Source organism: Ooceraea biroi, chromosome 7 (genome assembly GCF_003672135.1).
Source record: "Ooceraea biroi isolate clonal line C1 chromosome 7, Obir_v5.4, whole genome shotgun sequence".
NCBI lineage: Eukaryota > Metazoa > Arthropoda > Insecta > Hymenoptera > Formicidae > Ooceraea > Ooceraea biroi.
Window position 1 is genome coordinate 7,090,590 of NC_039512.1, and position 23,459 is coordinate 7,114,048.

The following is a 23,459-nucleotide window of genomic DNA, read 5'->3' on the forward strand; positions in this document are numbered from 1 at the left end:
TGTATTTTATAAACAAGCAGAGTTAATCAACCGAGTGATATTCTCGATTTGCAGAAAACCGCTTCACCGAATTTTACAATTACATAAATTAGCATCAAGTTCCTAAAAAATGTTGAATATATTTTATTTAAAGAACACTGTTTTAATTTATCGTCTGAAAAATTATCGTTGAACAATTTGTAAACCTTTATAATTGCAAGAAAAAAAAGAGAATATATCCCATATAGCAAGCTTCTGTGCTGCATGGGATGGAAGAAAGTCAGAAAAAGTATAACAAATAACATAAATCAAGCTTTAATAATAAAGAAACAGTGTATTAATATTATGTTTATAGCATGTATTTGTTTTTACAACGAATGCAAATCCTTAGAAGTTTTCTTAGCTATTATAAGTGAATAAACGTTATAAGTAAAGTACGGAAGTTTGTAAGTTCACAAAATTTGTGTCATAATGAGTTATCGCTTAAGTAATCTGAAATGCGTTATTTTCTTAATAACATCGATGAAAGAGCAGAAGAGAAGAATTTCGTTTAGACTGAACGATGACGTGAAAACAATCGTACGTGGATCGCCTTCATGAGTCTCAGCATCATCGGCGTGGGAGAACTCATCGCTAAACTACACAAACTTCCGCATTCTGCTTACAAATATACACCCGAGGAGAGAATAGTGAAGCATATTTCTTTATATCGAGAATGTCATGTGTATTTGCGTTTCCTTGGGATGGTCTCATTCGGTGCAGATCGACGTGGGAAACGAACACGTCGTACGGAAGCAAAAAACAGTGTGAATATCTTTTACGTGAATTCACAGCGACCATGACGAAACTTATTTACCTAATATGTACAAAGTCTGAGTTGCGAAAGGACCTCGCGATTGATCGTCTCGAGATATGCCGCGTCACTCGTTATTTCACGTAGAGATGACTCACAACGATAATCTTCATTCGATCATTTGTTAAAGAACGGAACCTCTGTTGTTTTCTTGGCTCCTCACTCAAACGTGCGATATTTATGTCTATATATTTCTCTTTACAAAATTTCTCCCTATGATAAAATTTACATCCTCAACATTGACAAGCGATATTGGCGCGATAGTTCGCGTCGGCACGAAATCTCATGCGAAGCTTTGAGATACTCCAGATATTTGTATATAAATTTGTATATACATATCTATCTAAGATTTAAGTATTAAAAGAGGCAAACAAATACATAGCACGTATGATCGTAGAGTGCGCAAATCAATTATGTTCCGCGGCACAGTTTCTTCATAAAATGTGTCTTTGATTGGTACCCATCATCGATCGGTCTTATAAAATACAATACCTTGAAACAAAAAGATTTTACTCTTAATACTTTGCAACCTGATTAGCTACATTATGATTCAACATTGTGTCTCCTACTTAAGCTTTCAAAGAACTTAAAATCTAAGGAAGATCTAAATATTTTATTAGATGTACATATATTCTTTCTTGAATTTTTAATAAATTTAATCTATACAATTACAAGAAAGATGATGCGACAAAAGAGGTACCAATTAAGGACGTGTTATATACCTATCATCATTTAACTATGTAAATTAATTTTCAAACACTATATTCTGTCAATCACATATGCCTATCTACTGTTTCAACAAATAAACAGATTGATCTAATATATGAATTCATATTACGATCCGAGTTTCTGTAATTTTCATAAATATGTCGCGAAATGTACTCAAGCTCCACGAAAATCATTTCAGATGATCAGGCATGCATACTTTTCAAAAATCTTTTTCCTTAAAGAGAGAATAATCTAACTGCTATTCGACTTTGAAAGCAATATCAACGAATTGATCGAAAACTCAATTCGAAAACTTGAATCGAGATAGAATCAAGGTTATCCGTATGTATGGTTTATGCTAGTTTATACAGACGTACATAATGTATAGGACACCGCTAATCAAAATCACTTGCACGCAATCACCGCATATACGTATGTATAGAAGAAATTTCCGATTAATTTTATCCTAAATGATGATGGTGATCTATTCCGAGTTATTTGGCCGCGAGAACATTCCTAAGATGTTTGTAAGTTTTATTTTCATCAAGTATTACATTTATTTCTTCAGCGACACGGAGGATAATCATATTATCCTGGGCAGAGGGAAATATTTCACGTATGTTTCTGCAAAATGAATCGATACGATTGATTTTCCTCTATTTTTTACCACAGTCAGATGGCTCCGCGCGTTGGAGTCGACAGATATTTCGCAATGAGCATGTCACGTGCCAAATGTTTTCCGTGACGTGATAAATATCTTTTATTATACTATTTTAGCGTAAAAACAAATTGAAGATCTAATTACAAGTATCTTTTAATTCGACATCGATCCACGTTATGCACGGCGTATCGACGCTTGCGTAAGTGAGTACTTCAACGGCACTCGTTTAAAAGGCTTCTTACAGTATTTACATAACGCCATTGGAGTGGGAAATGCGAATAAAAATAAGCAACATTTTTGGAGAGTAATTAAAATTTTTATAATTATTCCAGTTCAAAATGTTTAAGAAGCTAGTCAAATGTTGAATTAATGTATGATAAATAATGAGCTATACGATTCACGAGTCCAGAAATGTATCTAATAGTTATGTAGCTTTACTGCGACAATATTCAAATTATATCCACAATTCAGTCTATCCACAGAAAAGTCGAATCATTTTTATTCACATCTCCTGAATAAATATCCTCTTGAATTTTCTCTTATCTTGATTAAAATTCATCGAGCGATATAGATGGAATCTCTCACTTGCGTGTTACAATTTATATGTATATATGTATACTATGTACATAAAGCGCGCTTTCTTTGGTGTGTAGTGTACGTGTATTTCAGTGTATATACTTTTGCGTAGTTCTAATAAAACGTATAAACGCATTATAGTGGCGCGACAGGTTGTTGACGCGCTCAATCAAAATCGAAAACTTTCAAAGTATTCAAAGCGCACCGAGACATTTTCTGATTTCGAGTCGTATCATCAGTGCGTCGTCTCATAAATCAAAAGCTCCCCCAAAACGCCTCGTTTCTACGTTAGTTTTTGTCTAATTTAATTATGTGATTGATGGTAAATATCACTACATTGATCGAGTCGTTCAGCTAAATCCGCCGTTGTGAGCGACGACGGATCTTGATTTCTACGATCAAAGTCCGAGTTTGCGGAGCCGTAACGATCGCAAATCGCTGAAGTTATGATGGCTACATTCGCTGCCACGATCGACGATCGAATTGAAGTCTCTATGATCAGCTGCGAAGTTTCAGTTAAAGCTTCCTTGTTTCGCTTACATGCAAGATTAACTGGTAATAATTAGCTGATATACTTGATCATAGGTCATCCCTCTAGACGATCGTTAATTTTCTGCAATTATAATTAATCGTCATTTTATTCACATATTCTATAATTAAATTCTAAAATAGAAGTCAGATATACTCTTCATAAATCTTTTTCTCGATCACAAGAAAAATTCGGTTCTGTGTCGATCGCCGATCGCTGTTCGACGGTTAAAAGGTTTAAGTTTTGGGGCCCAGGAGAAGACGGTGCAGGGATTAAGGCCCCAGGGCTCTCTTCACTCTCTCTCGAGTGCACTTTCTGTCTTGGTCTCCTCGTCCCACACGATTATCTCGCGCGTCTACTAGTGTCATCGAGCTGATTCCACGAATGGGGTTTGTCCTGCGTATATGTTGCAATGAACAAGGACACTGGAGTCGTTTCGACTTGACCATAACTCCTGATACGAAGACCGTTTCATTGAACGATCATTAAACTACGCTCGAACCTTGAAGTATTTATGGTAATTACAAAGCATTTGTCTTAATAATTTCCACGATGATGTTTCTTACTGCAATAATGTTTGGCAAACATTTGTATCGTAAAATAACGTGTATAAATACTAACTAATGATTAATTTATAATTGATTTCGAGCGAGCTCTTAATGATTTAGTGCAAAGAATATCGTAAAGTTGCGATTGCTTGAACAACGTTTGCACCAGTTGCTCGTAAACGTACTTGGGAGCCTGTAAAAAGGTTCGAGAGTGAGTTTCGCGCTATTTTTCGCGCAAGAGATATGCAGAATCGGATCTCAGTTGAATGTGCGAACGACTTGGAGTAGTGTGCTTAACGAGGAGCACCGGATGCAGCCAAGTATATATATTTTCTTTTAGGAAATTATTTTACAATGTTACTCTTTCTCCGTACAGTGACATATAGAAAATGTTTCGTGGGAGGATGCCATGTAGCGTGCATCTCGTCATGGTCAGCACTCATTACAGTGAGCGATTGACACATTTGGCAAAGTATGATATTCTTCGTGAGCGGTTGACGTGTTCTCTCGATATAGTATAGCAAAGTTCATAAGTCAGTATATGTCGTCGAACAGGTACATCTTTCATAATGTTTGTGCGTGTGGATAATTCAATGGTTGGTAATAATTAACAAGTAATCGCAGGTGACACTGTCAGAGTGATACGCGTTCGCGATTTTGATTACGACATCATTCGCAATTGACGAAGTAAAACGCGACGTAGGACATTTAGATGTCTAGAGTATGAGTAGCGTGTGTGAGTTGTAGGATTGCTGACGGAACTCGTCCAGCAATGCTCAAGAATAGCCGTGTTGTCTTTTCTTTACACGTAGTTCGAAGATAAGCAATATTTAGTTATATTGGTGGAAAAATATCTGGATGACACGTGCACGCTGCTGATGACCGGTAGTATTAGAAAAAGAAGAAGAAAAACAAGTGTCTAATGTTTGATCATTAAACCGTCTTTGTTGGATCAGTATTAAAGAAATATAATCATACAATTGAGATGGTTGTAAACGCCATTGATCGAAATACCCAGTAATAAGCAATAGTAAGGAATAAATAGCAGCGAAAAGCAGCGTATAGCAGTGCAAAAGTTTCTGGAAGATAAGAATATACGCTTTTTGAGCGTGCCAAAAAGGATTCTTCAACGATTACATCGCAACTGAATCACCTCTTCTAACAGAACAAAATCTTGCATTACAATTTATGGACATTTCCTGTGAGTGGCACGGATGAGAATGCAAGCGCGAGACGTTGTTCGGGATTAGCGTGCACGCTGCTGGCGACTGGTAGTGTAGATAGCGAGGTTGAACAGGTACGCGAAGACAGACCGTCAACGATCTTGAAAATCGTCGATGATACGTCCAGATAGGATCGATACATGATAGCGTCATTCTCAGACTTGTTGGTGGCTGGTATCAGCCGATCTGGATTTCTGTTCTCTTCCTTCCTTCTCTCTCTGTTCTTTTTTAGCGTAGAATAGCGCGACAGGAAACAGCCCCACTAACAGAGCGCAGCGATCTTATCGCGAGGTAGCGTTGCGCACTTCCTAGCGTTACCGGGAGGCGAGCCCGCTAAAGGGCGGTGGTGCGCAGGTGGGGACAGCGCTGTAGCGACAGGCCCCGGGGCCCCAGCTCCTAAATAGCATTAAGAGCACGCGAGTCCTGCTGCTGGCGACGTCTCGAGGCACTACCGTAATCGACGCCGTGTTCCTCCTCGCCGTAGTCGTGATCCATGCGGTCGCCCCGATCGCGATCCATCCGCTCCAGCCGCGATCTTCTCGTTCCGCCACTGACATCTCCAGCACCATAACTGCCTCCTGAATTAAGAAAAGAGAGTTAGATTCGTCATTTATAGAGTAGTATCTAAATGTCTTATCGCTCTCGAGTGATTCGTAACTTTGGTAAATATTTTAATATTTTTGTTACTTTTAAAGATATCGAAAAGGATTATTGCTATTTTACAATACATAAATAAAAGAGTATGTTCAAGGAAGTTTTTGAAGAAAAAGAAAATAGTAAAAATTGCCATTAATATTTTCATGAGTTACTCAAATATTAATAAAAAGAATGTTAAATTATATTGCATATAATCTCAAAGTTTTAATTTCTTTCACTTTTAATCTTTTCTGAATAAAATGGAATTTGATATTAGTATTACAAAATAATCAATCGTGTGCTAACAAAATCCAAATCTCACCGCAAGGAAAACCTAACTATACATCCATACTGCTCAAGTTCTATTCTACGAAAAAGGAACGCCACTCGAGTCACGAGGGTTATCGCTGTGAGCGATAGGGGTGAATTAGATATAACCCACTCCAGCTAATTCATTCCAACATCACTTTACCCAATCCATGCAAGCTCTAAGCGAAAACAATTAAATAAAAAAGAAGATACGTCGCAAAGACTCCGACGTTCGAACTATCGTTACCGATGCGCAAATATCAAGAAGTTGAAGAGTGCATTCTTGTACTCGTCGACACGTTAACGCAAACTTTGCGCATGAATCTCGTTAAACGGCAAATTGTGTATGATCCATGACGAGGGCAAGGAAACCCTTCATAACTTCTGTCCTCTCGTTTTACGCGACTAGATTATTCTCTCTACCGTTAGATAATTTCTACTTTCTAGTCCTATTCTATGTGAGAAGGGTTGGTGAAGGGCTTGCGAAACATACCAACTAAAACGGGGATATAGGCAGAGACAACGGCTAGTCTTCTGATCGTGACATGTTAAGAATTTCGAAGAAATGATAGCAGAAATTTAAATTATTGCGTTATATTTAATTATATAGTGTTTAGTTCCAACAGTTATATATTATATGGAGCAAATAAGAAATGCAAGTACATTATGTTTGTGTGCATGTGATGGAATTTTATAATTTATAAAAAATAAAATAGTTTGTACGTGTAAAACGTTACTAATAAGATAGAGATTTATTTGACACAATGTTTTACAAAATATCTTTCCAAAGCTTAATTATATGTGTAACGAATAAAAAGTATTTATCTATGAATATAATAAAATACTATATTTGTAATTTTGGAAACATATCGTGATCAGAAGTTTAGTCGAAATAATATTTCATCGGACTAAGGGGGCCGCCATCATGGGCAAGTTAAATAGAATAGCAATGATATAATGGTATCAAAAGAGCAGCAATCAGATAACTTCTATATATAATTTTAATAATATTTATTCTTAAAAAATTCTTGCAAGTGCAAATAAACTTATCTATATATTATCAAGTGAAATAAAATGTTTGTGCAAAGTTGTCAAAGTATAATTTTGACAACTAGATCTGGGAGTATGTATGAACAAGAAAGTATGTTACATGATTGGATTGTTTCAATCTCTAAATAATTGCATTCTTGCACAAATTTGCAAAAATAAATTTTTGAAATAAAGCAACACAAGACAAGAACTTTGTCCTTATTTACGTCAGAATCTTATGTTCTGGGAAGTATTTGATTCTCTGAATGGCAAACCCCTAGTTACTTCACTGCATTAAGGAAAATAAAATAATAAGGGAGCATAAATCATTTTCTCTGCTCGAGAGAGAAAGAGCCGGGTCGATTCCATATTTCTGGGCCCATGCACCAAACCCATCTTCTGTACTTACTACGCGCCCTCACAAAGGTATCTCTATGACACAGTCTCTAATTCTTTCAATCGCATCCGCACCCGGAATTAATATTCACGGGTTCAACGGAGCGTATAATTTGGTTTATGCCGCATAAAATCGCATCCGCGATGAAGGAAATAGAAGCTCGGGCCTTCTTAACTCGAACGTTTCGTCTTGGTCTCTTGGTCACCGCGACCATAGTGGTACTGGGCCTCTTTTCGGATGACTCCCGTGGCAGCCACTGCCTCCGCTTTTACACGTAAACAAAGAGAACATCGGAGTCAGAGCTCGTTGCTGACAACTGGACTAATAATCTGTACGCACGGATTGAATACTTTCCGCAAATTTTGTGCACGTTGATCTGAATCACAGCACGGCGTAGAGAGCTTAAAAATTGATAACAAGTATAATGTTACTCGCGAAAGGAATAAATAAGAAAGAAATTAGGTGTTACTATCATTGGCTCTCTGCCTCACGCGATCCCGCAGTAGCTTTGACGTTAATTTGGCATAGCTTGAAAGCACTCGTACATTCTCGTAACTTCTTCCTCCAAATATTCACGATTTATGTAAAATATAATTAAACAATAACGAAGATACGTAATGGGATTGAAGTAGTTATAATGGTTTCATGATTGCAAAGAAGATCTCACTATCTTTTCAAATATAAAATTCTAAGAACAATTTTATGTTTAAAGAACTTAAAAAGTTTTCGTTTTCATAAGATTCAAAGAACATGGTATTTTTAAATAATGACAAATTATTGTACGCAACGAAATTATTAGACTTAAGAGTTTTCGTATCTTATAAATATCTTAACTTACTTGAACAACAAAAAAATCTACGTAATTGATAATAAACAGTGTGCATGAAATGTGCATTAAAATTAAGTACGAGAAGCACATTTAATAATTATCTAACATATTAGATAAATGGAGAGAGAAGTTTTCTGAAATGGACAAAAACGTTGAATGAGTGTTGAATGCACAAATAAAACGAAACGTTGAATTGGCCGCACTAACGGGAGAAATAAGCGCGCCTCGGTCTTACTGCACTGGATACAAGTTCGTATCGACCCGTGCGTTTGATCCGTACATTGCCGCTGAAAAGAAATATAATGTCAGGAGAAAATGATATCGATTCAATGATACACGAATGTACGATAAATGCAAAGATAACTTTAGTCGTAAACCATCATCTTGCCTCTTCAACAAATGAGATAAAATGCCAAGTTGGCAAACGACTAGGTAAGTCTATGTATTCTGATACATAGGTAATCTATAAATCACGAACCGGTCAAAATATAACTGTGCAAACTGAAAATGAAATTACAAATAACATCGAAATCCATGTATAATAACATTCATGCATTAAAAAGGTTTTACGTTTCTCTTTGACAATAATTTATGCATAAATTGTGAACGTGCATGCTGACATTTATATTGCATTATAACAGAATAAAGAAATATCTAATTAAAGAGAAATTTCAGCTTTAATAAAATAATATGCAGAGAAATGTTACATAAATATTTTTCGGAGAATCGATACGTAAAAATTAGCACAAGAGCGTGAGCGGTACACTTGTATTTTGTGCGTTGAATTTTAACATGCTCTAATAAAATAACGAAATTCTCTGAATGTGAAAATACACCTACACAGATTTCATAACAGTCACATAGATTTCGATAGAATGCAATGGCTAATTGGTTCGGACTGTAGTCACATGCCACTGATGTTTTTGAAGAGAGAACATTACTCTAAGACGGATTCATGCAATGACGACGTGCAACTAACGATCCACGTTACTAAATGAAGATAAAGACTAAAGGTACAAATATGCTTGTGAAATATGCTCGAGGATAATATTGGGTTACCTCTTCGATGATAGTAAGTTTCATGAGGAGCACCTGAGAAGGTAAGAACAAAGTATGGAGTGTTAGTGACGAAACTGTGTGTCTCGTTAAACATTTTTATATTAAGAAGCATGGATATTGATATAAAAAATATTGTAAAAGCATGATATTCGAGATGAGAATGGAGATATACGTTACGCCTTTAAAATGATTTTCTCGAGACACTCACTAAGTGATCTGACAGTAACATCCTTGAAACCAGTATTTTAATCTTTAACCAGATAATTTTGAGCATTGCTAAATAGGTTTATAGACAATTTCCGGTCGGCAATGCCAAGAACGTCAATCGACATATTGCGCGCCCATTTGCATCTTGTATGACGATGTCACTGCCAAAAGTGATGTACTATCGTAAATCATCATCGGTTTTACATTGTTTCGTATATCCGCCGATACTTTTGGACGGTTTCCACAAAGCTATTACAGACGACTAAAATACTGGCTCTCGACTAATGTTTTGTTCGTGTTATTTTTAAATTTTCTATTTAAATTCGGTCTCTCGAGATCTCTTTAGTGTTGTTAAAAATCGGAAATGTCTTCGACCGATTTATATTCTCTATATCTGACATTATCTATTTGATATGCAAATATTGGATGTTACAAGTAAATTAATTTGCATAATGTAAAGCAATTAGTAGTCTACCCAGGTAGACAATTAAAGAAGTCTATTGTCTTCTTTAAGTGAGTAAATAAGTATACGAAATATTTGCAAAGAAAGAAATTCGAAATGTTTGAGGAATTGATTAATAATTTTTAATTGTCGCAATACCTGAGGGCACGCGTTGCGTATACGAATCCGCCGGAGCATCAGGTGCAGGCACGGCGCGCGGCACCGTAGAAAAATCCGGTGGATGCGTCGCCCTCCAATAAGCTTCCAGGTACTCGGCTACGTGTTCGCATGCTTCCTCCAACTGATTCTCGTCTAGGATGACGTCGAACATCTCCGGTGGGCATTGCGCCAACTTTTCCGCGGCCACCATTTGTACGTTTAGATGACGTATCTGCGATTTTCCTCGAGTTTTGATCAGCCTCTGAAGTACTTTTGGCGAAGAAATCTTCAAATAAACGATCGTAGGTGCCAAACTGGTCTTCGCCAATTGCGATGGATGATTGATGGTATCGCAGTCTAAAACGACTAACTGAAATTAAACACATTAAATTTAATTGAGTAATTTACCCAAAGTAAATTTATTAGGTTGAAGTTATTCTTCAAAAATTTACTTTCTAGCAAGTCAAAATAAATATAATCTAATTAATAAAATTAAGAAATTTATAAGAATGTTACTGTAAAATCCTTTCACAAACCTGAAGAGTCCTAGCAAGCTCGAAAATCCTTTCGATCTCTTGTTGAACTTCTGCTAAACAGCTACTTCTGCTAGTTGTTCGCTCCATAATTGCTCTTTTGGTTGGATTGTTTAGCAAGGATCTCTTCGCTAACGAAATATCGGCCATTACCCTCGTAATAATAATTCTGTAATAGTCAATATTTTATATGTAATTAATAATTAATACAAGAGACATAAAATAAATTAAATTAAATTAAATTATTAATTTTCTATAATAATTTGACATATCTTCAGCACAAATAACTTGTATTATAACTTGTATTATACAGGGTGAGGCACCTAAAACAGGCCACCTGCATATCTCGGCTGTTATTGGTGATAGAAAAAAATGTGTCAGACCAAACTTGCATAGTTTCGAGGGACACATAATTTGTTCTAAATAATTTTTTATTAGGTGGACGCGTAGAGGTCATATGAAGGTCAACTTCGTTTTTTTAAATGGTATATGTTTTTTTACGTACCATCTAGTAGAGCGTTTGAAGATGCGCACATTGATCTACGGGTTAAAATCAATCAAGGTCACTGAAGACTAAAATTTCTAAGTGCTAGAACTTTTTCATTTCTGAGTTTACGGTATTTTTAATAGCAGAGAACTCTAGGCAATATAAAAAATAATGATATCATCAACTCAGAACTTCTCGGAAAAGAAAAAATTTCTAACGGCTAGAACTTTTTCATTTCTGAATTTACGGTATTTTCAATAGCAGAGAACTCTAGGCAATATAAAAAAGAATGATAACAACCCAGAACTTCGCGGAAAAAGAAAAAATTTCTAAGGGCTAGAACTTTTTCATTTCTGAGTTTACAGTATTTTTAATAGCAGAGAACTCTAGGCAATATAAAGTAAATTATTTTCCCTTGCAGTTGGCCTTCAGTGACCTTGAATGTTTTTGACCCGTAGATCAATGTGCGCATCTTTAAACGCTACTAGATGGTACGTAAAAAAACATATCATACCATTTAAAAAAACGAAGTTGACCTTCATATGACCTCTACGCGTCCACCTAATAAAAAACTATTTAGAACAAATTATGTGTCCCTCGAAACCATGCAAGTTTGGTCTGACACATTTTTTTTTATCACCAATAACAGCCGAGATATTCAGGTGGCCTATTTTAGGTGCCTCACCCTGTATAATATTAAATTAAATCGGATTTAACTATACATGCACATATAAAAATAATGCATTAATAATAATAATAACCAAAAGAAAAGAAATTTATGTATAAAATAGATTATACATCGAAGTTTAGACAGACCTGCCTTCGAAGCGATGTTTGAGAAAATCGAAGAGCGCTTTCTGCATCATGTCCGTTACCTGGTAACCCTTGAGTGATGGTCCAACCAGCACCACGGGCCTCATGGAAGGTACTACGTCGTAGGGGGTTGTCGTCTCCTGAAAATCCGAGGAAACGATCAGTTCGACTAATTGAGATGAGTCTCCTTCGCCGCAATCGGTCCCAGGATAGTCTCACTTACGTAGGACTGCGTGAGCACGGTATGCAACATTGAAACATTGAAATCAGTTAATGGCCACGTCGATTTGACACGTGCGACCTCCTGCACGGCCAAAGTCCTTCCCTGAATGTACGAAAGCCCACGAGACATCTAGTCCTCTTCGAGCACCGAAGGTACTTTGGCCAAGCAGCATGTTAATAACTACGATATCGAGCTATTAAAGTATTAACGGCCTCCTACGGACTATCACTTTTTTTCGGCTAGATTCTATCCTATGGTGGTGAATAATTTTCATCACAGCTCGCGCGCTCCCGAGGATGATTGTTGGATGAACGCTGTACGTGTAGTCATTGCAAAAGAAATTGATCAAATGTGCGTTAATGCGTGACAGTATTTACCAGTCGACATTGTGCGCATTGGTGTAACTGCATGTGCCAACTTTGATTGAAAGAAACATCTAATGAAAGATACTCATCATTATTTGAATTTCAAATAAAAAGTGATTTAATATAGTATAATTAAAAATACGCAAAATTATTAGAATAAAATAGATTATAAAATAGATTAATGGAATTGCAGTTTATAGAAATATTATTTGCATACCAAAGGCAAATATGATATTTTTTCTAGGAGATTTCTTTTTTAGGACCGACTGGTAAATCATTATAAGCAGCCGTAGACACAAAAGCATGTTTCATCATCAGTATCATTAGCACGAAATCATTAGCATTAACATTATCTTTAAAACTTCCTGCGACAATCAAGTTCAATGTTTCTTATTCAATTTGACATTATTCTAATAATAATAAGTCTCTTATCATTATTATAAAATATCATAATAAATACTGTTACCAGTGAGATAAATCGTTTTGACATAGATTCTAGAGTCGCAAGATCGGTTAGTTAATATAGTTCAGATTGTGCTTCTGCTCTTAATTAATGTAACAGAAATTGATGCATCATGCGTTAACTAGATGTAGCCTTTGATGTAAGCAAGAATAAGCCGAATAACAGTCCATACTGAAAAAGTAATGTAAGATTATAGAATCTCTAAGCTTCTTCATTTAATCCTAGCATAATACTTGTTATTACGCACGATACATCGTTAAACACCACAGTTTAGTGTGCACACAGCTTAAATCAAGCGTAACAGAGGTGGTAAGATAGATGGTGCGTTAGATATTCGCAGCATGGCTCGCAAAGCGTTTACCGGCTTCTTGAAGAAGTTCTTCCGTTTCTCCTTAGCGGGAGGGGTCGTCAGGGTCGCCTTGCCAGGTCTCACGTTTCCGACGCTGTCGCTGTCGTCACCTGTCGAAAGAACAGATTCCACGTTAGTCGAAACTTTGTCTGATTCAGAACGATCAACGAGTCCCTCTTTCTCTTAAAGAAGCTATCAAAAAGCACGCAACTGATGTGATGCAGTCTAAATGTAATTTGCTAATTTATGCTTGCATTTCTGCTTATAGCAGCGGCTATTAAAGTTCAGCAGCTAGCTACAGCAGTAATAAGAGTCACGCGTGTGTTGATGGATAGATACGAATACGGTGTTTTACCTTGATGACTTTAACAATGAAGTGAAAACTAAGTAGGACGCGTGTATATGAAGCGACAGCAGTATAGTGAGCAACTTTCTTCGTACAGAACAGAACTGGAGAAGCTCGCATATCTCCGCGTAGGCCGCAAGAGAAAGAGAAATTTTTTTCAATATTTGATACCAATCCGGCAGATTGTAACAATATTTAATAATTACATATTTATAATTAAAAATAAATTATAATATTAAACGTTGTAGTTTTCGTACGCGCATAATTTCATTCTCTTGCGGTCTATGCAAGAGTCGCTTCAAACTAAAATATCTTGGAACAATATAAGCACTTAAAAGCTGGTGTGTTTGAAATATTTGGGATACTTAGGAATTTCAAGCGAATGTTATTCGTCAGATTTTTTTACGACCGGCCCGTAGCAACGATCCGTCCGCCTGTAATTCACTGTCGAGAATCAAGCTGAGAAAATTCCCGATCAGGGAGTACGTCGAATCGAGTACGCCGTGAATTTGTGGGGGAAGAAAGAAGGACGTGCTAGGATACCTGGCGTAGGTGGTGTGGAACCACGTGAGGGCATACCACTCTCGCCAAGGTTCCCTGAAGACCCTCCTCGCGTTGAGTAGAGACCCTTCGAGCCACGCGCGGTGCTCGCCTGCAACCTCAGGGCCTCCAGCTTGACCGGTGACGGGATGAAACCCACGTCGCAGTTCTCTTTCACGAGCCTGCCGATCCACCAGTTGTTGTCATACTTCTCCTGAAATAAAGTACAATTTATAAATGAAGAGAATTTTAGGATAAAAAAAGAAATATACTTGGAAGTAAAGAACGTGTGCCCGCACCTTGATGTGAAGAAAGTCGCGGACGTCAAAGCTGACGGCCGAGCCGTGGACGGGTGAATCATCGTCGACGGATCCGTCATAGCTTACGTTGGTCCGCACCGCAAACGCTACCGGTTTTGACTAGAACATAAGTTAAAAATTTCAGTTAAACGGCTGAATACAACTGTCACACAATTATTTGCTTAATCAATCGTGGCATTTTGATTTACATCAATTTACATCGATTAACACTTGAATTCTTGGTCCTTGCAATTCGCTCAATTCGCAACAGTGTATAATTCCGTGGTTTCTTTAAATAATCGACTTCATCGGAATATTAGTGTTATTTCAAAAACACATGCTTCATAATCGTAATGTACTCGCGACAGCTACGTCGCGTCGTAGCGAGAAAGATCAGCAGGAGCTGCAATTATCAATCTCGATGGCAATTGTGCTGGCGTCGCGTACCACCGTGCTTAGCTACGTATCATCGCCCCTTTATTCATGTTATCGACTTTTCTATCGGGTCACGGTACAGCTCTCATATCGCGATATGTGCACAAACATGAATAACTATATCGCACGTGCAGAGTGAAAAATAAAAGCCTGCCGTACTGCCGATAAGCTTCACGCTCGAACGACACATTGTCAGCTTATGCGTGGACGCACTGTCAGTGACAACACCGTCGCTTTAATAAAGAATAAAAGAGTATTGCGGCAAGCTCTTCATTTTTATTGCGACAAGCTATCCCTCGAAGGTCGTCTCCCGCCAATCAATATCCGTTCACCGCTAAGCCGAAGAATACTAAGTCGATCAAACCCCCATGTTTGATGTTCGTAATATTTTATTTATAACTTTACCAGCACCTATCATTTGATCTTGTAATCTTGCGTGATCCTGTATTGTTTCATAATTCACCGTAAAAGTCGAAAGTCGATTCTTCTGTCTGAATTTACTTATTTACAATACGATAAAAAGTACTTTACGGGATCGTTAAACATTGATAATAAAATCGGAGGTAAAAGAATATCTTTTAGGAACAAAGCGTTTTTAATTATGTCATGAATACTGTTCATGTGTTTCGCTTAAAAATTTACGAGCGAAGGGTTCATTCTTAATAAAGTAAAGTGGCCCTGCTTGAATTATTTGCAAAAATGCCACGTATGCTTCCTCGTAAAACACTTCTCGGTACGTGTGGCTCGTATTTAAACATTTAAAGCAACCGTAGGGATTTTAGATTACGTCATACATTTCTACAAATTTATCTTGGAATGCTTTAGAATACAAGCGCGAGGGAGATCACGAGAAGCCGTCCGATTGGTACTTCGCTGAGCTGCTTTCTATAAACTTTTTCTCTTCGCTTCCTGTCCCGACATTGGATTCCGTCACAGATATTTCTTCCGTTCGTTTCTCATGAAAATTCACAATGCCTATGACATGACAATAAAATACAGCGTTGATGATGATGAAACATTCGTTGGATCGATAGGCGGCGATTCAAGGGAAAAAGGCAGTGTGAAGCTGTAAGAAAGAAGCAAACTGGAGCGTGCAAAGGATCAATAACTCACCCTAGCTTTTTCGAGTTGATTGAGGGCCTGCCTCTCCTTTTCGCGTCGTAAACTTTCCTTCTCCTCGTCCAGCGAGAGATCCGAGCTCGGCTGTGAGTAGTTCGAATCCGCCGAGCCCTAAAATCAAATGATCAGAAAGGTCATGCATCAGATTTGTGAAATTTTACGTAAAATTGAGAGATCTTGGGAAATATAAAAAAAATCTACTATTTATTTTTATGTGAGTGCTTTAATTATATAGATATATAAATGTTTTATTTTCAGTTTTCCGAGATTCGCAATAAACCAACTGTCTTCTACAATAACATTTCTAAATTTGGTTTAGATTTCTTCGCAATTTTTGGTATGGAAAGTTTCTTCTTAACGCTTTGACAGCATTATTTAAAGAACGATTTTAAAAAATTTTATATATTAATTGGTTCTGCAATATATATTCCGTACATTTTCAAACAAATTGAGTCACACAATTGAGTGACAAAATAAACTATTCTAAATGTATATATGTGATTGCACATTGTATGTTCTTCGTAAGACCATTTACAGTCAAATTTTGTAAAAATATATAGGTACATTAAAGTATGTCATACCGCGAATACTTTTTAGGTTAATACTTCAAATATCAAATATTTCAAGAAAAGTCTTCGAAAAATTTCTCGAAGGCAATATAGTCGAGTAGCATTTATTTATTTTGTGTAGCTATATAACTATAGCTGTAACTTTGTTCGCGAAACCGTAAATGATAAAGTGTCCTACGACGCAGTTCATTATGTCTATCACCCTACAAGCATTGACGTAGATTACCGTGTAACAAAGGAAATCAGTCTAGCAAGTGTTAATTAGTTCCTGTTAACATTAAATGAATCGATCCAGCATAGAAAGGAAGACCTACGCATGTTCGATGTTCGTAGTCGTAAACAAGAAATCGAGGTCAGCATGAAGTTCGATCAGTACATTAATAGAACCCGAAATCTGCAATGTCTCTAAATCGATATGCTATTTCAACGTACTTAATATTGCGAATTCTGCCTTTTTCTCTCAGTTGCATTTTATTTTCGCAAATTTAAATATTTAAACATTAATTTAATAATTACAAATCATTTATCGTTAACAGAATTTTGTCTGCTTCAATCAAGTCGTTTCTTAAGAAGCTAAATAAACAGATTACTTAGTGATTTATTCAAATAGAGTCTTTTTATATTTCCCGTTTCAGTCGTATTTAATATCAAAATGAGAAACTTCTCGTATTAGATTATCACATTTACTAGATCTCTCAATTTAATTGTATTAGTTTTCGTTCAGTCGTTGGATTAATCTCGCCACGCTCAAGTTCCGCTAATAAGAAGCTGTGAAGTCACCGAGACTGCTTTCATAGGACCCACGAGTGTCTTCTTCTCTCAAAGAAACTTTTAAGGGAATGAATTCACTCAGTCAACGGGTCGTAACCATGTTAACAATCTTTGCCTGAACTAGTTTTTTATAACTGTATATACACATATGTATTATACGACTAACATAAGTTAAACTTTTTGCAGAGCAATAAGAATCTTTCGGTAAGCTAATCTAAGTAAGATAAGCTGAGATAAGACAAGTAAGATAAGTTGATAAATAATATAGATGAGTCAAGGAACATACATAAAGACATAAATGTAATTAACAATATATCGTAAATTTTATGAAAATAGAAAACTTATTTCTCTTCTTTTTTCATTTATTTCTCTTATATGTACATTTAGTATTTGAATAAATGTATGATTACAATTACGATAAGCATCTTATATTATTTTAAGAATTGCTTAACGTTGCTGCACTTTTAATTAAACTGCTCAATTCTCAAAAGTGTCGGCGTTTATTTTCTGTCATTTTCCACAAGAAAATTCTAGAGGTAATACGAAATATTTTATTTACTGCCTAACAATGAAATATTATAAGTTGCGAATTCTGAAACTATTAAACTATTAAAGTTTAAAATGAAGATTTCTGTATAAAACAAACAAGAAATAATAATATCTTGAGAATGTATCAGGAATGAAAAAGGTTCACCAAGGACAAAGATTGTAGTTCCAAGGCTAGTGAAGTATATCCCGGTATCACGCTAAAAAGAGTCAATCTCGATTAATCGCGCGATCAGCGTAAATGATCGCTATGCTACAACAATGGCACGGATGGTCGCTTCTGCTTCACGCCACGTTGCTTAATGCGAGCTTTAAACGATATGTTACAGAAAATTCTATATGTCTAGGAAGCAGCGCGTCTTTGACATGATGAAACCCTTCTTTGCGCTTCCTTGCTCAAAGTACGGTTAGGATAATTAGTTATTTTTGTAGGGCGATCTCCCTCGTTACGTGGAATCCCTTGATAACGAAGCGTCATTACAATCATCTCTTGATGAGAAAAATAAAAAAGCAAGAAAAAAACAATCAGCGCATTTTGTTTTTTTGTTTATTATTACTTTGAGAAGGGTAGTGGGTAAATTTGAGGGAAAAAAGAAAATCATGATAAATGGAAAACGAATAAATGTGAAAGAAAAATCAAATTAAAGTAGCGACTACTGAGAAAAATTGTGGTAGCGCTAGGATTAACAAATAACGCAAATAACCAATTTATTGACTTGGATGTCATAGCTACCTAAGTAAGATGGTAAGTGGAATTGGATATCTATTGCACTGATATTCATTTGTAAAAACTATCGGAATAGCCTTGAATTTTTCGTTTAAAGGAAAAAATAGAGAGATTTACGTGTTTCCTCGGTGAATACCTGGGTAAATAGCTTGTTGTAGCCGGAATTGTGTTGATTGTATCCAATCATCGCCGGGAGTCACCATGGACGCCAGGACTGTTGTGCTGATGGTGTGTAATCCGCTCCGATTTGGAGCACAAATTTATCGAGCTGATGCTCTAAGTCCCGCTTAGCACACGCTACCGTATGACCATCCTCACATTCATCAAAACGCTTATCGCACTGATCTCTAAGTTCACGCCGCTACGCCATGTTGAATGGCGCAGTGGCATAAGAGTTCAAAGAGCTTGCCTCAGACACGTCGTGTCTCAAACTTTTTTCGTTTTCGTTTGCAAGCCATCCAAACACAAGTCTTGATCCACTTCTAAATGATCGTCATCGTCATCATGCCATCATGACAAGCTGCTAGATGTTTTGCATTCATGGCGGATAATGAAAGCCAAGAATAATTTCAAAATACTGACTTTTTTATTAAGAGTCCTTTGTAGGATTCCTTTGTTATGTAGATTTGAATCGGAGTCTACAGTAAAAATATATATCGTGAGAAAAGATAATAAAGAAGAAGAATGGACGTAGATAAATAATAATGGACGAACGTGGGCGTAATTTCTTTTATCCAGATAATTAAATATTAAATTTAGCATGATTGACATCCATTGCGTCATGCGCCTTCTTATATAAAAGAAATACTGCACAATGTTTTAAAATTAAAGAAGAAACAGTGGATCGAATCGACAATTGGAAAATTGAATCATTCTTCAAGTCAATATATTCCATAATTAACCTGGTTAAGTTTGCTGCACGAAAGGATTACAGAAAAAAATTAATGACGTTCACTAAAATTGTCTGTCCCACATTGCCAAAACTATACAAGTAAGCACGAAACATTGATAAGTTACGCAGCAATGAGTAATAGATAAAAATATCTATAATGTTGACGTTGATAAATAATGGACTCCAACACTAACTTTTATCTACAATTATAACAAGATATATTCCAAAAATGAATAAAAATTTTATTTCTAGTCATCTCACGCACGAATGGATTGCAATGATTGTAATAAAAAAGAAAATATCATACATAAAAATATTCGCAACATTCCACATTAAAGATGGTAATTTAAGAGAAAACCGCTAGTTCTCAACAATGTTCTCAATAAAATAACCTTTATCGATTCGTTATAATTTTGATAAAAATAGATCAAACCATCATAACGTCATTAGATGTTAACGTCACAGGCCGACTTCCGCTTGAATAACCGCGAAATGTAGTTAACGAGTTTATCCGTCACTCTTGCCATGGCTCAACAGATATAAATTTGTGACACTTAGTGGCATAAATCGCAATCTACTTCATAATAATAACTTAAAATATTCATAACAAGGTAACTGAAAATTTTATCGACTCAATTCGCGCAATTCAGTAATTTTTTTCTTATTACATCACATGGTAAGATGAATATCAAGATAATATGAATATCGCAGTAGAATTTTATGCAACAACGAATTTATATTATTCATTTACTTTTTACGTTAATTGCAAAAATCTCGATTTCTTTGATAAATTTGTACTAGTTTTATTACGAAAAATACTTTATTTAATGATTTATGTGATTGTCTCTGTTTTCCATATAATCTAATATAAGCTGGCAGTTTGAAAACAATCTCGAGAATAGAATAGAAACTTTATGACGCTAACTTGCAGCTGACTGAAATCCTTGATAGAATGTTCTATTTTATCTGACTCGTTTGTTCATAACTCTAACGACCAACTTTTCAACTGGTTCCTTGGTGAAATATTCTTAAGATAGAGGAGATCGGAGGTCGCTTTCAATGGCACTACTTATGTAAATCGATTGTTTTTAAGCCTCAGATGCAGTCTATATATCTCCAAGACTGATTTTATTGGACAATTGTGATCATACAGAAAAGAGGACGTACGATTGACACTTTTTATAACTCAATATTGAACAAAGACTTTTGCGATAAACAGTTTTTAAATTCTACCTCCCAATAACCATTTTTGAATCATTGTGCTCTTTTGGATAAATACCACTGATTATTGTAATGCACTCTCCATAAATATTTACATTCTCAGAGAAACTAGCTTGAGAACTGCCCAAGTCATAAAAATGAACTTTTCTTCGTTACGAGAGAGATGAATTTTCTTCAGCGAGATTAAAGTGACTAATGCTATAATGGAAAATTTTCTAAAAGAACTTTGTTGCGTACATTAGTACAAGATTGAAATCAAAATTTTGTTAAAATAAGATCGTAATCGAAATAAATTATATAATTCCATACATACTTCGCAATACACTGCATGTAAAAATGTAAGTTGAAGAGCTAGAAATTTAATTTTCGAAAATAAGTAATGTGATATTGGTAATTTTTTCCCAGGGGAGGCTTTTACGACTTTCATTTATTGAACTTGCTCCACCTTTGAAAAAAAAACACTGATGTGCAGTGAAAATGAAAAACTAGAAATTGAATTAGAGTAGCAAAGCGACTGTAGAAAAGAATTACGCGTTGAGTATCGTCACGCAATTCCCCTATCTCGCCACGTCTATCTGGATAATTAATTAATCCATCACAGGAATAACCTTGCAAAAAATAACTCTTATATTGACCTCGCTAGTCAATCGAAAGTGCAGCAATTCGAGGAAACACGAAACAGACCCTTAAATTATTACTTTCAGAACAATCGATACTATTAACTCTTTAAAAATTTCTTTCTTCAAATTGTCTGACTGACAGTCAAACCTATGCAGTCAATATTAAGATATTAATAAGCAGCAAATTCTGTTATTTAGGAATTTGTAAAGTTACATTGATAAAAACTCAGTCTAAAATAAAACTTGGAAATAAAAATAGAAAACCATTCTTTGTGTCCCAAAAAGCATCACATAATTTATAAATTTTTTATTCTGTGCATAAATGATTTTTATTAATAATTCTCAAGATTTAATAACTTTAATAGCAAGAGCAAAACGGCATGCTAGCATTATTCCACTTTATCCCCGATTGTATCGTATATAAAATCCTCTTCGCAAATCAAAACTCTTCGTGAAATCGTGACCCACGCTAAAGCTGCTAAACCGATGGTACATCACAGTACTGTGGCGCCCGGAAGCAGGTCAACGACATCATGCAACCTCGAAAGCAGTTTCCACGTTCCAGCTCGCTAGTCGATCGACAAATAGCTTCGACCAGTCTTAGTTTTTACTCGTAGATGCCCGCGTTCGTCCTATCCTATCGTCCATACGATTACATAAACCTTCTATCGTACCTTCTGAATCCTAACAACCCCTACGAACAGTCCTCCGTACCTCACCCAAATATCAACTTTTCATCTTGGAAACGTATCCTTCTCCTCAAAATAAGAAAACACCTTTCTCGGAAATATCAAACACCTCGGAGTTGCTCGCATATCGCATTTTTCCCAGCGAGAAACACAGTCTCACTAAACAAATGACCACAAAAAAGAAACAAGAATTTCCAATAATTTCCTTGATCTCTCTCACATGGCGAACGGAAGATCTTCGCGATTCGCGTGCGTGGTGTCACGCGTGTCCGCGACACGCGAGTTCTCACACTCGCGAGCTTTCACCCCTGCGAGCCTCCACGGCTGACGGTAGACGCGGAGCCCGAGAGAGCGATCGGTCGGGGGTGTCTGCGCGCACTGACACTATGTGCTCCTCCGAATCGCACTCCTAGCCGGGTTGTCCGTTATTCCGACGATAGAGAATGCCGTTTTGCGACTCGTCCGTGCGCGGGCGCCACCGCAGTGGTGGTCGGACGACACCCCCGTGACTATATCGATCGCTGCGTCCCGTTCTCGGCTCCGTTCCGCCGCGTCCTCCTCCGCAAATCACCCGGAGTGCGACCCGCACGACAATGCCAGGCCACTGCTCCCTGACGGCAACGTGTCCTATCAACCACCCGGTGTACACGACATGCATACAGCGTCGCTCAACTACGACTGGCCATGTGATGTCAAAACATCGAAAAGAGAGAGAGAGAGAGAGAGAGAGAGAGAGAGAGAGAGAGAGAGAGAGTTATAAAACTCAATGAAGATAAAACACTTATTTTACTTTTAAGAGCAGAGCAATCTTAAGATTTTGATCTTGAATGTATGAGCAGGTAGTATCCTTTTCTATATTTTATATAATTATATAATTATATAATATATTTATAATTTAATGCATAGAATATTTTTTTATGTTTTGCATTGCAGTGAATAAAAAATTAAGTTTTATTTAATTATACGCGGACTAAGACAATTATATTATTTTAATCATACTATGATATTGCATAGATCAGTATAAGCATCTGTTCGATATTAATTATTCTTATATTTGGATAGCATGTAGGTAGTTGTGTGAAACGATATATGTAAATTCTTTCTACAGTTCTGCTTTCTATAGAATCATGAAAAATTCTGTTTATCTGATGTGCATGAAGCTTGCGTGTTAATAATACTGTCCTGATGAGTAATACATGCGCAGAGTTTTCTTGTCAAGCTCGATCCTAATATATTGTCCAGTTGCTCTGATTATCGTTAGCAATACGATGGAATGAAATGATGATTTCTTTTTAAAGCCAGGCCATT

The 23,459-nt window shown here is 36.4% G+C and overlaps 1 protein-coding gene across 3 annotated transcripts; it reads right to left on the bottom strand.

Annotated features, from left to right (window-relative positions):
• Positions 1–325: 325 nt before the first annotated feature.
• LOC105282112 (voltage-dependent L-type calcium channel subunit beta-2) lies at positions 326–22,590 on the bottom strand. Of its 3 annotated transcripts, XM_020032503.2 has the most exons (12): positions 22,137–22,589; positions 18,866–19,367; positions 16,111–16,227; positions 14,563–14,682; positions 14,267–14,477; positions 13,390–13,487; positions 12,201–12,206; positions 11,981–12,117; positions 10,681–10,846; positions 10,145–10,514; positions 9,337–9,369; positions 326–5,655 (listed from the first exon to the last, which is right to left on the bottom strand). In XM_020032503.2, the coding sequence occupies exons 2-12, from the start codon at positions 18,914–18,916 to the stop codon at positions 5,474–5,476; spliced, it is 1,491 nt and encodes a 496-aa protein (XP_019888062.1). In that variant the 5' UTR covers positions 18,917–19,367; positions 22,137–22,589; the 3' UTR covers positions 326–5,473. The 3 variants fall into 3 exon arrangements, with proteins under 3 accessions (XP_019888062.1, XP_019888064.1, XP_019888063.1); XM_020032505.2 differs by lacking the exon at positions 12,201–12,206 and having other exon boundaries at positions 14,303–14,477; positions 22,137–22,590; XM_020032504.2 differs by lacking the exon at positions 12,201–12,206 and having other exon boundaries at positions 22,137–22,588.
• Positions 22,591–23,459: the final 869 nt, after the last annotated feature.

Bases quoted from the DNA above. Each gene is read 5' to 3' on its own strand.
- LOC105282112 (XM_020032503.2), bottom strand. From the start codon at position 18,916: ATGATTGGATACAATCAACACAATTCCGGCTACAACAAGCTATTTACC. The intron at 14,683-16,110 runs GTGAGTTATTGA...CTTATGTTCTAG, and splicing joins ATCAACTCGAAAAAGCTAGG to TCAAAACCGGTAGCGTTTGC. The intron at 13,488-14,266 runs GTATCCTAGCAC...TTCTTTCGACAG, and splicing joins TTCCACACCACCTACGCCAG to GTGACGACAGCGACAGCGTC.